The following is a 12,472-nucleotide window of genomic DNA, read 5'->3' as shown; positions in this document are numbered from 1 at the left end:
AAAAAAAAAAAAAAAAAAAAAAAAAAAATATCAGACAAAGCATTTCAATGTAAAGTAACTGGACTATAAATTCACTCTGAAAGAAAGAGTGCAGCCAGATAGTTTCTGGCAGTATCTGTATCAGAGACTAGTAACACACTGTGGCTTCAATCAAAGCTTTTTCTACGCCCAGATCAATCATTGACCAGACACCAGGAGAGTTCCCTCAGCTGTATCATCTCCAAAATCACATCTGTTTGATTGCCTCATAGCTCAGAAAATAAGGAGAAAGAGAATAATGGCCTTCCCCAACAGCTGCTTGTAGCTGTAATAACCTAGCAACATTTCAGCTAGGAAGAAAAGAAAGACATTCCTCTGCCCTACAGATATCAAATATCCACATGGCCCATTAGTCAAAGGAGTGTCCAAGGCTGGAACGGTTCACTGAAACACTGACCAGTGTTCAAGCCCACCTTAGAACAGTGACAGAAGCGTCGTATCCAGCATGTTACAACCAGACACACAAGTAACTTTGAACATCTAAAGAAAGTTAACTTCCATTAATGGAGAAAAGGCAAATATCCCATCCATCACAATCAACATGATCAACAGTAACAGCAAAATGCATGAGTTACAATGGAAGTGTGAAGTGTGCCTTTAGTTTCTAATGATGTTCTAGGGAAGTCTTGAGTTATTTATTCAAATTTCAAAGTCAAATGGAGACAATAGATAACTGAAATGTAGCTAAAGTGTTGGTTATTGTATACAAAAGCTTCACATATAATTTTTATTTGCACAGTTTTTATTAAGATATAAGAAACAATAAGCATCCCAGTAATTAAGCTAACAACAAGGATGAATGAGTACAGGACAGGGTGCTTCCATGTGGGCACTGAGAAATACCTGTTGAAGTTCCTGAGTTAGTGCACTCGAGATGGGGTCTGTGGACACTGGAGAGGCATCATGTGAGGTAGCAGATGCTGGGCTGGGCGGTGCGAGAAGAACAAAGCCTTCCTGTCCAGATGTGCCAGTGGTAAATGGAGGTATTTGCAGCCTATCCTCCTGGGTGATGATTGGCTGCTGATTGAGGATCAAAAACACCAGTTCCTCCTTTTCACGGCATGTCTCTGTGGAGATTTCATGGAGTGCCAGATAGTCTCGCAAATCCTTCACTTTCATCTTTATCAACTCTTCACGTTGAAATGCTGTAGCTCGGAATCGCTGACAGAGATGGCAGAGAAGGGGACCGCTCTCGGGCCGGTTTGAACACAATGTACAAAAATTGTTTTTACAGTCCAAACAGATGTGCTGCTCAAAGAAAAGAGGGGAGACAAGAAAACCTTTAGTCAGGAGGGTGTACAGGAATTGTAAAAGGGTGACGCAGAGGTTAATGCTATATAAAAGGTGATGACACCGTGCAATTAATAACCACACATGCAAGACAAATCCATGCGTTATTTTTGAAAGATATTGTCAAGTATACAATGCATGCTACTGCCTGACAAAAGATACCTATTGATCACTCACTGTTGAAATAGCACATTTTTATAATAAAAACCGTAAGTTAAAATTCATTATGCAAATCACCAAAAAAAAAAAAGTTTAAAAAAAATGAATTCTCCTTCAAATTGCAATAGTTTTCAAGGGTCTATTCTGAATGCACACAATTAACTCAAAGATTAAACTAATAAATATGTCTATGAGGTAAAGTAACAAGCCTTCCAAAATAAATCACGACTAAGTGCGTGCATAGATTGCAGGTAGCATACTTCATGCACAAGAATGCCATAAGCTTCCCTCTTCAATTTTCTGCACTTCATAACTTTAATAGTGATTGCCCTCTCCTTTTTTCTTCTTCTCATTTATTGTTTTTCTTTTCCCCTAATTGCTGCCTTCCCTAAAAAGAAAAGAAAATGAAACCAATTTCTATGCCTGCAGCCAGATTTTCAAAGGAACCCAGCTTCCATCTAGGCAGCAAAGTAAAGTAGCCAAATTTTCAAAGGAACCATGCACACCTGGATACAGCTGTAGGTGCTAAATCCAGGAGAATCTGGCTGTAAAGTGTCACAACACAATGTGCTGCGTACTGCAAGCTCTGGGGAAAAAAAATGTTCTCTTTGGTGAACTTGGCCTCAGGTATCTAGTTTGTTTCCAGTGCTTCATCACTATGGTTTTATACTGCCTTCATCATGCAGGATTCTGATTTTCTGGTGTTCTGGGCATATGCACCTCCTTTTGACTTCAGCTGGAATTGAGCAGCTCAGCATTTCCAAAAGCACCACACAGGCAGGAACATACAAACGTTCTCTCCTCACTTGGCAACATGCCTCACCCTTATTCATGTCCATGGGAGGTGACTCTTTAAGCTACTTCAGTACTTTGTTTCTGTCTCCGGAGACTGCAGTTATGAATAGTATTTTCTGTGGTGGAGTCACTAATCTACCAGGAGTTGAACTGAGATTAAACATGTATTTCACATAGACCACTAAATCAGTCAGGTAATTTTCTGTCATTAAAGCTTTAGACTGGATTTATATTCTACTATTAATCCCCCTAATTCCCTTACTCATTCAGGCATTGGCTTACTTTCGCTCCCTTTTTAAATTTACTATAATTTAAACGTCTATCTTGACTCTTCAGAGCCAGGCAAGAAGAAATAAAAACTAAAGACTTCAGAAGCAAGAGCATAAGCTCTTAAATCAAGGATGAATATTTTCTTTATTTTATGGATTAGTTCTGTAATTAAAAAATAACTCCAATTCCATGGTGTATTAAGTTCAAAGAAAAGATTTACAGATTTGTGCTCCTGGGCCACCTATTCAAAAGGAGAGGAAGTCAAAATGTGAATTAACACCATGATCAGTTGAGGTACTTTCCTCTTCTAGATAACACCTTGAAAGGTGTAAATATTACATGAGCTTGCATAACCTCCTTCTCCACCTACATCACTGCTTTCCTCCTACTGAAAAGTAAATATTCATCTGAATCTTCAGCTAGCTACACTACAGGATTAGTGTTTAGGGCCGTTGTAGAAGACCTGCTTATGTGGCTTTGTGAAAAAATCAATATAATTTCCTTCCAGAAATGTTTCAAGACATGAAAAATTTCCACTGCCATTAGATCTGCCCAGATGTCCCAAATATGGCAGAACAAACTTGAAATCTGATGCCATGAACCCTATTCACTGAATTACATAATCCATCTCATGAGAAGATCACTTATATGCACGTACGTCAGACAAGAGCCACACAAGTTCATTATCTACACAAATTGTTCCAGAAGGGGCTGTGTAACAGGGGGCCTGCTCAGGCCAATCTCAGTAAGGCCCGCCCACCTGTTCCTGGGCTAACCACCCACATTCTCACCCACCATGCCTTGTTGTTATTTAGTTAAATAGATGTTAAATACAGGAGGCTGCCCATTTCCTGCCCCAATGCCAGGGGGCGCTATCTGCAGCTCCATTCCTCCCCTACACCGCGGCCCAAGTCTCGCAGATGGCATCTAGATGTTCTCATTATCACCGGCCCCCACACTGGCCCCAGAATCCTACTATTGAAGCCCACCTGGAATCCTCCCCTCAAGCAGTTTCTTCCGCCTTCATACCGGGCAACATAGCCCCCTGAACTGCTTCCCCTTCCGGTGTGATCTCCCCACTGGGACCTTCAGCTCACTAGCCCCAGCCCACCTCCAGGCCAATCAGAGCCCCAGGCCCTCAGCTCTTGGGCGTTCCTTGCAGTGGGCCCCTGGCCCTTTGACCCTTCCAGTCCTGGCCCCAGCATGGGCCAGTCAGGGGAAGTTCAGACAGGCCTGAGTCTATGGCCCTTTTCTCTCTCCCCAGGGGTCCACCCTCCAGGCCCTCCACACAAAGGGGTCACCCACCCAGTCATGGGGGCTGGGGGTTAAGGCACCCCAACCCGCCTTTCACCAGGGTGGTAACTGGCCTGGCATTTCCTAGAGGCTCCCGCACCACTGGGAGCCCCACCAGGCCACCCACTCCCAGCAGGGTGCAGTTTGAGGTCGTACCCAGGACCAGGAGCCTCCTTACCATCCCCTACAGCTCCTTACTTACCTCCAGACGATATCAGCAGCCCTCTGGCCAGGCGATGTTGTTGCCTGGCCCCCAGCAGCAGAACTGCCCTATTTATATGGGCAACCCCAGTTCCAAAATGGCTGCCCTCATCAGGCACCTAGCAGCTGCCAACTCCAGGCCCTTAAAGTGGCAGGCACACACACAGTGTCCTGCCACAGGCCATTTCTGCATACTACTCAGTTTCAAAAGCCTTCCCCCATTAGATTGTGCAAAGTGTTACTGTTTGATATTTTTGGACATTGGATTTCTAAAGGCATCTGATCCATTTAGAATATTTCAGTGCAGTGCAGTGCAATTATTTGAACCTGCAAGCCACATAGACAGTTCTGGAGAGATGCCACGGGCCAGTCACCAGCACTCCCCTCACCCTCCAACAGCCTGGAGCCTGTAGGCCCCTCTCTGCCACCACCAACAGTTCACAGCCCCAGCCCCAACCCTGGCCTGCCCCATGCCCACTCTGGACTCACCGCAGCCAGAGCAGACCAGCCAGAACCTGCACACACAGCCCTGCCCCTGGCCTGCCCCGCACCTGCTCCAGACTGCCAGCCCACAATGAGTAGCAGCAGTGGCTGGGCAGAAGCAGACCCTCCCACTCATCACTGCCAGGCCTTTCTTGCAGCAGCTGCCCAGAGCGTGTGAAACCTTGCAAATCCTCTGCACTGCCACTGCTCCCCCACTGGGCAGCCCAGACACAGCAGTGACAGTGGCAAAGAGCAGCCACAGGACAGCCCAGGCACAGGCTCTGGGCAGCTACAGCAAGATGGGCCTGGCAGTGGCGAAGAAGAAGAGCTGCTTTTCCTCCACACCCAGCAACAGCTTCTACCATTGCTCATTGTGGGCAGGTGAGTCTGGAGCAGGCATGAGGTGGGCCAGGGTCAGGGTTGCGCATGCAGGTTCCAGCTGGTTTTCTCCATCAGGCCAAGTCCGGACTGGGCGCGAGGTGGGCCAGGGTCGGGGCTGTGTGCATGGGTCCCTGTCAGGGCTAAGGAAGTGGCAGTGGCAGTCTGAAGGAGCCACCGCCACCACCTGGGCTGCCTAGCTGCAAAGCCACCCCAGCCTGAGTTCCCAGCAGGGTGATGGGATGCACCACGGGCTGGATGGTGCCTGGGCCAGGTGGGACCAAAACACCCGCTGCAGGCCGAACAAAGTACCTCCACTGGCTGGATCCAGCCCATAGGCCGTATTTTGCGCACTTGTCTAGACTGATGGAGAAAACATTCATTACCAAACATTTTCTATTTTAACAATTTATCACTTTAGCTTTTAGACAAGTTACAAAAAAAATTCATGGAGAATAGCCACAATACTTTCCTTCCCTTGAACAAGAAAGCAATCATAAAAGGTGGGCTAGAAGCATCTAGCATATATATAGCACACGCGCGCGCGCACACACACATATATGCACATACACAGTAGCAAATTTGCCCATCAAGAATAATGGGGGGGGGGCGCAAGTGAGGGGGGGAATCTTGATAACCCTAACCCTACCCCACACTGCTGCTTCCCAGGAGTGGGGAAGGAAGCTTGCCCTGCCGACCCCTCCATCCCCCTCTGCTAGCACCCCATGCCGCCACTGCCTCTAAGGAGCAGGGCCGGGGGGAAGCTTGCCCACACCACCACCCCCCACACTTCGTCTCCGCTGTCACAGTGGTGCTTCACTGTCTCCAGGGAGAAGGGCCAGCGGGGAAGGGGGGGATGAGGCTGGCGGTGCTGGCCTCACCCCCCCCACTCTATACCCTCTGTCATGGCGGTGCTCTGCCACACCGCCACCACTGCCTCCTGTCCGTAACACTCTTGGAGCACTCTGATTGGTTGTTTCAGTAACCAGCCAGAGTGCTCCAAGAGTGTTATGGACAGAGACACAGATGGACTAAGCCAGGGATGGGCAATTATTTCAGGTGGAGGGCGGCTTGATGAGTTTTGGTGAGCTGTCGAGGGCTGCATCGGTAGCTCTGTCCCTTGACAGTTGCCCTGCCCCCGGTTGCCATCTTGGGACTAGAAGTCCTATCCCTAACCCCTGACTTTTGCCACTGGAAGTCCCTCCCCTTGCCCCTGGAAGTACTCCTTTTGGGGAGGTGGCCTTGGAACCAAAAGTTACACCCGGTCATATGGTCTGTGTCATAAGAGCCACCCACCCAACACCAAACTGCCTCAACTTGCCAAATCTGTCTCAGAATCTCCTGCCCACATCACATGATCCCTGACATCAGAAGGTGTACCCGTTGACTGGGAAACACTGTGCAACACCAGCGTCCACCCTCACAGTGCACGGCCTCTCCTGGGGCCCCAAGAGTTCTACCCTATGGGCCACGACACACAGGCACAATTTACCAAGTAGCAAGGGCCTGTGACCCCTCTAATATCCTGCCCCAGCAATGGGGTTTCAGGGGCATCAGACCTCCCCCACAACAGAGCCAAACCAATTGAGTCAAGGACTGCACACACAAAATCTTTCAGAACAAATTATTTTAACAAGGAATAGATAAAGTATCGTATACTAAAAATCAAACGTCTACTATAACAGATTTTAATTTTATTTTAAAAAATAATTTGAGCAGTGATTAACTTAAAGCTTTGGAAAACAATATGACAAACATACAACCATAATATAAATAACTTAAATGATTAACTTAAAGACAAACAAAGGAACTCAATGTGAAGAATGAAGCCTCTGATGTGCATTAACCAGAAAATCGAAATCAGGCATCATCTCTGTTGTTGCAATGCGGAGCACTGCTGCAAGGTGTTCATCGCTAATTGAAGATCTAATGTTTGATTTGTTGATTTTCATTACAGAAAATGTCTGCTCACATATGTACGTTGATCCAAACAGCACAAGTGTCTTTTGGGCATGAGCCTTGATCTTTGAAAACTTCTGTTCATTGAGAGAGGCATAAAAGCTAGGAAATAGAACTGATTTTAATTGCTCTGCAAGCAGTGCATCCCACTGCAGGTCAATAAGCTCAAGTTGCAGGTCACATGGAGCACTGTCAATAGTAAATGTGAAAGGTGAGGAGACCAAAGAGAAATCTTTTTCTATTATTTGAAAATCTTCAAATCGGCGAGAAAATTTAGCATGCAACTGCACTAGAACTGATGTGTATTTTTTTAGGTTTTGATCAGAAACCATTATCTGCTGCAATGTAGGAAAATGGCCTGAAATTTTTGTTTTCTATCTGATGGGAGAAAAGGAGTACTTTCATCATAAATGACTTGACACTGGAATGCAATTCATGAGCAAAAAGCCCCTTCCCTTGCAGTCGTGAATTCAGATCATTCATGTAGCCCATGAATCAACGGCAAATGCAAAATTAGAGAGCCAATCTGCATCATTCAGCTGTGGGAAATCCAAATCTTTTCCTTTGGTTCATTTTTGAACATGAGTCTCAGCTCTCAGTTCCCACACTCTTTTCAAAACATTACCCAAACTGAGCCATCTTACATTAGTATGATAAAAAAATCTGTGCGCTCAGATTCAGACTCCTCAAACAGAGTTACAAATTGCCTGTAGTTTAGTCCTCTTGCTCGAACGTAGTTGACCATGTTTGTAAATGTGTCTACAACAGTGCTTAGTTTTAAAACATTTTTACAGAAGGCCTCTTGATGAATGATACAGTGTAAAAAATAATTTTCTGTTCTGGATTTGTCTTTGACTTGATCCTGAATTCTTCCGAGCAATCCAACATGTTTGCCAGTCAGGTTTGGGCTTCCATCAGTGGTCACACATACCAATTTTTTCCAGTCCATTCGCTATTTTGACACACATTGATTTACTGTGTCCAGTAAGTCTTTTCCAGTTGTGTCTTTCATTGACTGCATTGATGCCAATTCTTCTGAAAGCTCAAAATTTTCAATGATTCCTCAAATGAAAATCAACAACTGGGCTGTGTCTTTAACATCACAACTGTCATTGAGTACCAGTGCAAAGTATGAGAAATCATTGACCTTACTTTTCAATTGCTTGTGCAGGTTCTCAGAAATATCTTCAATACGTCTCACAATAGTGCGCCTTGACAAGCTAACATTCTCAAACTGCTTTTTCTTGCCTGGGCACAAATTTGCAGCAAACTTGAGTACACATTCCTTTACAAACTCTCCATCAGAGAATGGTTTGCTCCTCTTGGTGATTGTGTGTACAACCTCATAACTCGTTCTCATAATTCCATCCAGTGCTGCCAATGCTTTTGTGAAAAATCTTTGCTCTTTCTGCATTGCAGCAACCATCTCCTCTGCTTTCTTGGCTTTTTCTTGGGCTGGCAATTTTTCATATTTGGATGCATGCTTGGTCTCAAAATGCCGATTCAAATTGTATTCTTTGAATTCAGCCACACTGTCTTTGCACAGTAAGCACACAGCTTTTCCACCTACTTCAGTAAAAAAAATATTTAGAGGTCCATTCCTTGCTGAATATTCGGCATTCAACATCTACCTTCCTCTTCTTTGATGTGCTCATATCCAAATTATTCTTCTGTGGAGTGTTAAGATTAGGGATGTTATAACAACCGTCCAGGTGATTGGGGGAACTTGGTAAGTGTGCCAGTAACTGCACTAGGAGCACATGTGGGGAAGTCAGCTTTAGCCGCATGCTGCTCCAGATGGGACAGGCGCAGCCAGGTTGGCACTGGCCAGGAAAAGTAGCATGCAGCCAAAGTCAGCTTCCCCACGTGCTGCTGGGGATGGGATGAGTCCAGCTGGGTCAGGAACAGCCAGCAGAAGCAGTGGCGGAGCCTCCTGCCTCTTGGGACCAGCTGGCACAGGTAAGGGGAAAGTGCAGCAGCACGTGCGGAAGCCTCAACCAGAAAAAGCAGCATAAAGCAAAACGTGGCCCAGCCGTCCCAGCTGCTGCTTCCCCTCCCCAGTGCCGGCCCAGCCTGACCTGGCATGGCCCGAGCAGCACGGCATGGCACAGGGAAAGCCTGCCCAGCAGCCGTTCTCCTGGGCTTACCTGCAGGACAAGGTCCTTTCCAGTCCCGTGCAGGAGGCAGAAGCTGGCCCAGGCACTCCTTCCCCTCACCGGTGCCACAGGATCAGGCCCAGCCCCCCTGCCCCTCTCAAGCTGCAACCATGGCCTGAGCCAGCGGTGGGGCGAGGCCAGCTGGGTCACGCTGAGGTCTGGGTTGGTTGCCTCGCAACCAGAACCCAAGTAAACAGCCTGAGGTGCTGCAGCCGGCAGCTGGTGTCTCCGGCTGCCACTGGAGGCTTTTAGACAGGCAGCTGCCATTACTAGGTTTTGAAGGCTCCGTGGGCCAGAGGGAAGTGCTTGGCAGCCCAGATCCGGCCCGCGGGCCGTATTTTGCCCGCCCCTGGACTAAACCCTTTATTATATTAGAATATTATATAGGAAAATATGAGCCTTTTACCATGCCTTGAGGAGCTGCCAAAATAGGTTTCAAGGAACATATTCCACAGACAAAGCTCCTCTACCAGTGGTTCTCAACCTTTTTGGACTCAAGGCACCCCTCCATAACTTCTGTGAATTGAATAGCATCCTATTTCAAAAAACTAATTTATAGATTACAGTGCTTGCTTTTGCTTCCTTCAGAGGGCCTGGCACTGCAGATTGTCTAGACAGGGAAAAGCCTGACTTTGTATTTAATCTGCTTAGCTTATCTGTTTATCTCCTAACACCTGACTTGTCTCCTTGTACTTCCCAACACCCTTTGAAATATCTGGTGACACCCTGATCGAGCACCACTGGGCTATGGCATCACTGTGTCTGGCTCTCAAAAATGCAGAGGTGTTCAAATACTATAATGGTGGGCATAGGACAAAGAGATGCATCATACACTTTATCTAAGCCAAAGAATCAGGAGCAACATTTCAAGGAATCTTAGTTATCAAGTGATGCAGAGGAAGAGGTCAGTATGAATAAATATATCCTTGGTATATCATTCACCACTCCTTTAAAGAAACGGTTTTCCTACCCTGTATTTGAGCAATAACTATTTAGATACAAACAGTAAAAGATTAAGCATGAGATGTACCAACTTTCTATAAAAGAAGTGCAAGCTTCTAATGTATTTGTTGATCAGTGGCACATCTTTAGACAGAAATGGCAGTGATTAGAGAAAATATGAGCACCAAAACAATTAGTTTGAAAACAGTTACTGTATATTATATTTTGCTATCTGGAACACAGGAAAACCATGTTTAAAATGAGGTCCATTATACCCAGTTGTGGCAGGGCACTTGATGTGCCTGCCACTTCAACAGGTCAGGCAGCCTGTTGAGCCAGGGCAGGTGGGGTCAGGGCTAACTGCAGAGTCAGCTGATTCAGGGCCCAGCAGATGAGGCTAGGCCTGATCAAAGGAGTCTCCTGGTTGGAGGAGGGCTGGGCATAGACTTAAGTAAAAGCCCAGATCCTGAGAGCAGGGCGGGCAGTAACATCTGAGGAACACCACTCAGCAGGAAGGCTGTCGCTCCTGAATGCCAGCAAGGAGAAAGACATCCAGAGGTTTGGGTAGGAACTAAGTGGATGGAGGAGGCTCCTGGGAACCCAGTGTGGGGGTCCAGGTTCACACTCTCTCAGCCCTAAGAAGGGGGATGAGAGTGTGTGGGCCTGTTCAGGGACAAGGAGAGCCCTGAGAGAAGGGCTGAGTGCCTGGGCCCTGTTGAGAGGCTAGATGAGCCTGAAGGGAGAGGGGCCAAGTGCACAGGGACCTAGTGAGAGATCAGGCAAGTCCTGGGAGAGGGGCTGAGAGTCTGTGGCCTATTGAGGGGCCAGGTTGTGCCCAGAGAAGGAAGGGGCTGTCTAAAAAGACCTATGGAGGCCTCCAAGCTCACAGAGAGAGTGATCCATGGAGGGGCCCAAAAAGGTGGACCCGGAGATGAGGGAGCTGACAGCTGGAGGACTGACCCGGAGAATCTCAACTGGCCTGTGTGGGGGCTGCAGCCCAGGAGGGGCTGAAGGGTAAACAGACTACAGCAGAGATGGCCAGAGCTGGGCAGGCCTTGAGGCAAGGCCAGGGCTTAGGAGAGGCCAAAGGTCCCAGGGGGGCAGGGCACAGCTGAGAGGAGGGACTCAAGGGATGTGCAGCCTGAGATGACAATGGCTGGTAGGCCCAAGAGTAAGCCAGGGCCAGAGACGGAGGACTCCGGGTAGGAGATGGAGCCAGGACCAGGGGGTCCACCAGTTAGCAGCCCAGGAAGGGCATAAGACATGTGAGATCAGGTAGGTCTGAAAACCAGTCCTGTATAAGACCTAAAACTGCACCCTACCAGAGTTGGTTGGCGTGGTGGGGCTGCCTATGGCAGGGCAACCTTCATGAAATGCCATGCATGGGCCCTCCAGGGAAAGGCAAGGATAGACACTGGAAAGCCTCAGCTCCCACTGCCTTGTGGGTGCCCCGTGGAGAGGGAAGACTAGGGGAGCACACCTCAACAGAAAAGCACTTGGCAGGGAACGCTGGGACCACATGGATCCAACGGACCAGTGAGGGGCCAAGGGAAACCAGGGCCACATGGGTCCAGCAGCCTAGCAAGGGACCAGGAATAGACAGAGGCCCAGTGAGGGGCCATGAAAGACCAGGACCAAGAGAGTCCAGTGGCCCAGTGAGGGGCCAGGAATAGAGCACAGGGTTAGATGGGGCTGAGGGCCTGGAGAGAGGCCAGGAAAGTACAGAGGAGCTGAAACCCTGAAGAGGGGCCAGGAGAAAGACCGAGGGGCCTAGTAGCTCAGGGAGCGGTTGGCTGAGACCAAGGAGTCTGAGGGCCCAGAGAGGAGCCGGAGGAGAAACCAAGGGATCCAAGGCCTGGAGTGGGAATGAGAGAGGCCTAGAGAGGGACTATATCAGTGACTAGCAGAACAGCTGCAAGGATGCCATCAGCAAGGCATGGCACATGGTGTAGGGGAATTATGGAGCCATGTAAATAGCCCACAAGTCCATGACCACAGTCTAGGTGGTCATTTTAATAAGATCAGTGCAGCCTCCCTCTTATCATGCTGTGGACCCAGGTGCACACGTAAACATCATGACCAGGAACAATAAATTCTGGTGCAACATGTACCGGAGTTTGTTGCTACATCTACACGATACATCCTTGGTTTAGCAAAGAGAAGGAAATTTCTATGCTGATTCACTGCTCCTTGCCTAGCTACCCAGTGTCCCCTTATCAGCTTAGGGGCTACAGCCATACCTTGCTTCTATCCCACCACGGTCTGAGGAACAGTGCGCTGCACCCCACTTTAAGAAATCCTGGATCTACCCATGAGCAGTGTGGCAGAAAGCCACCTTGGTTTCTCCCCAAAAATCTCTGCCCTGTGACACTGTGATTTAAATCTCTGTGCTGTGACCATTCAATTAGGATGGGCCCAGCACACAGGGGACCACACCCTCAGCCTGTCTCTTTAGGGAACTGGAGCTGGCTGCATTCCTGAGGGAGGGGGAAACCTGCTCCCTCTGC

The 12,472-nt window shown here is 47.9% G+C and overlaps 1 protein-coding gene across 1 annotated transcript in view; it reads right to left on the bottom strand.

Annotated features, from left to right (window-relative positions):
• Positions 1–12,472, bottom strand: part of RFFL (ring finger and FYVE like domain containing E3 ubiquitin protein ligase) — a 111,419-nt gene that overhangs the window by 14,047 nt on the left and 84,900 nt on the right. The window contains exon 3 of the mRNA XM_019511530.1: positions 883–1,287. Within this exon, the coding sequence (XP_019367075.1) occupies positions 883–1,287 (405 nt within the window). The remainder of the gene's footprint in view (positions 1–882; positions 1,288–12,472) is intronic.

Source organism: Gavialis gangeticus, unplaced genomic scaffold (genome assembly GCF_001723915.1).
Source record: "Gavialis gangeticus isolate Ggan-Ray unplaced genomic scaffold, GavGan_comp1, whole genome shotgun sequence".
Lineage (NCBI taxonomy): Eukaryota > Metazoa > Chordata > Crocodylia > Gavialidae > Gavialis > Gavialis gangeticus.
This window is presented reverse-complemented; position numbering and strand designations above follow the sequence as displayed.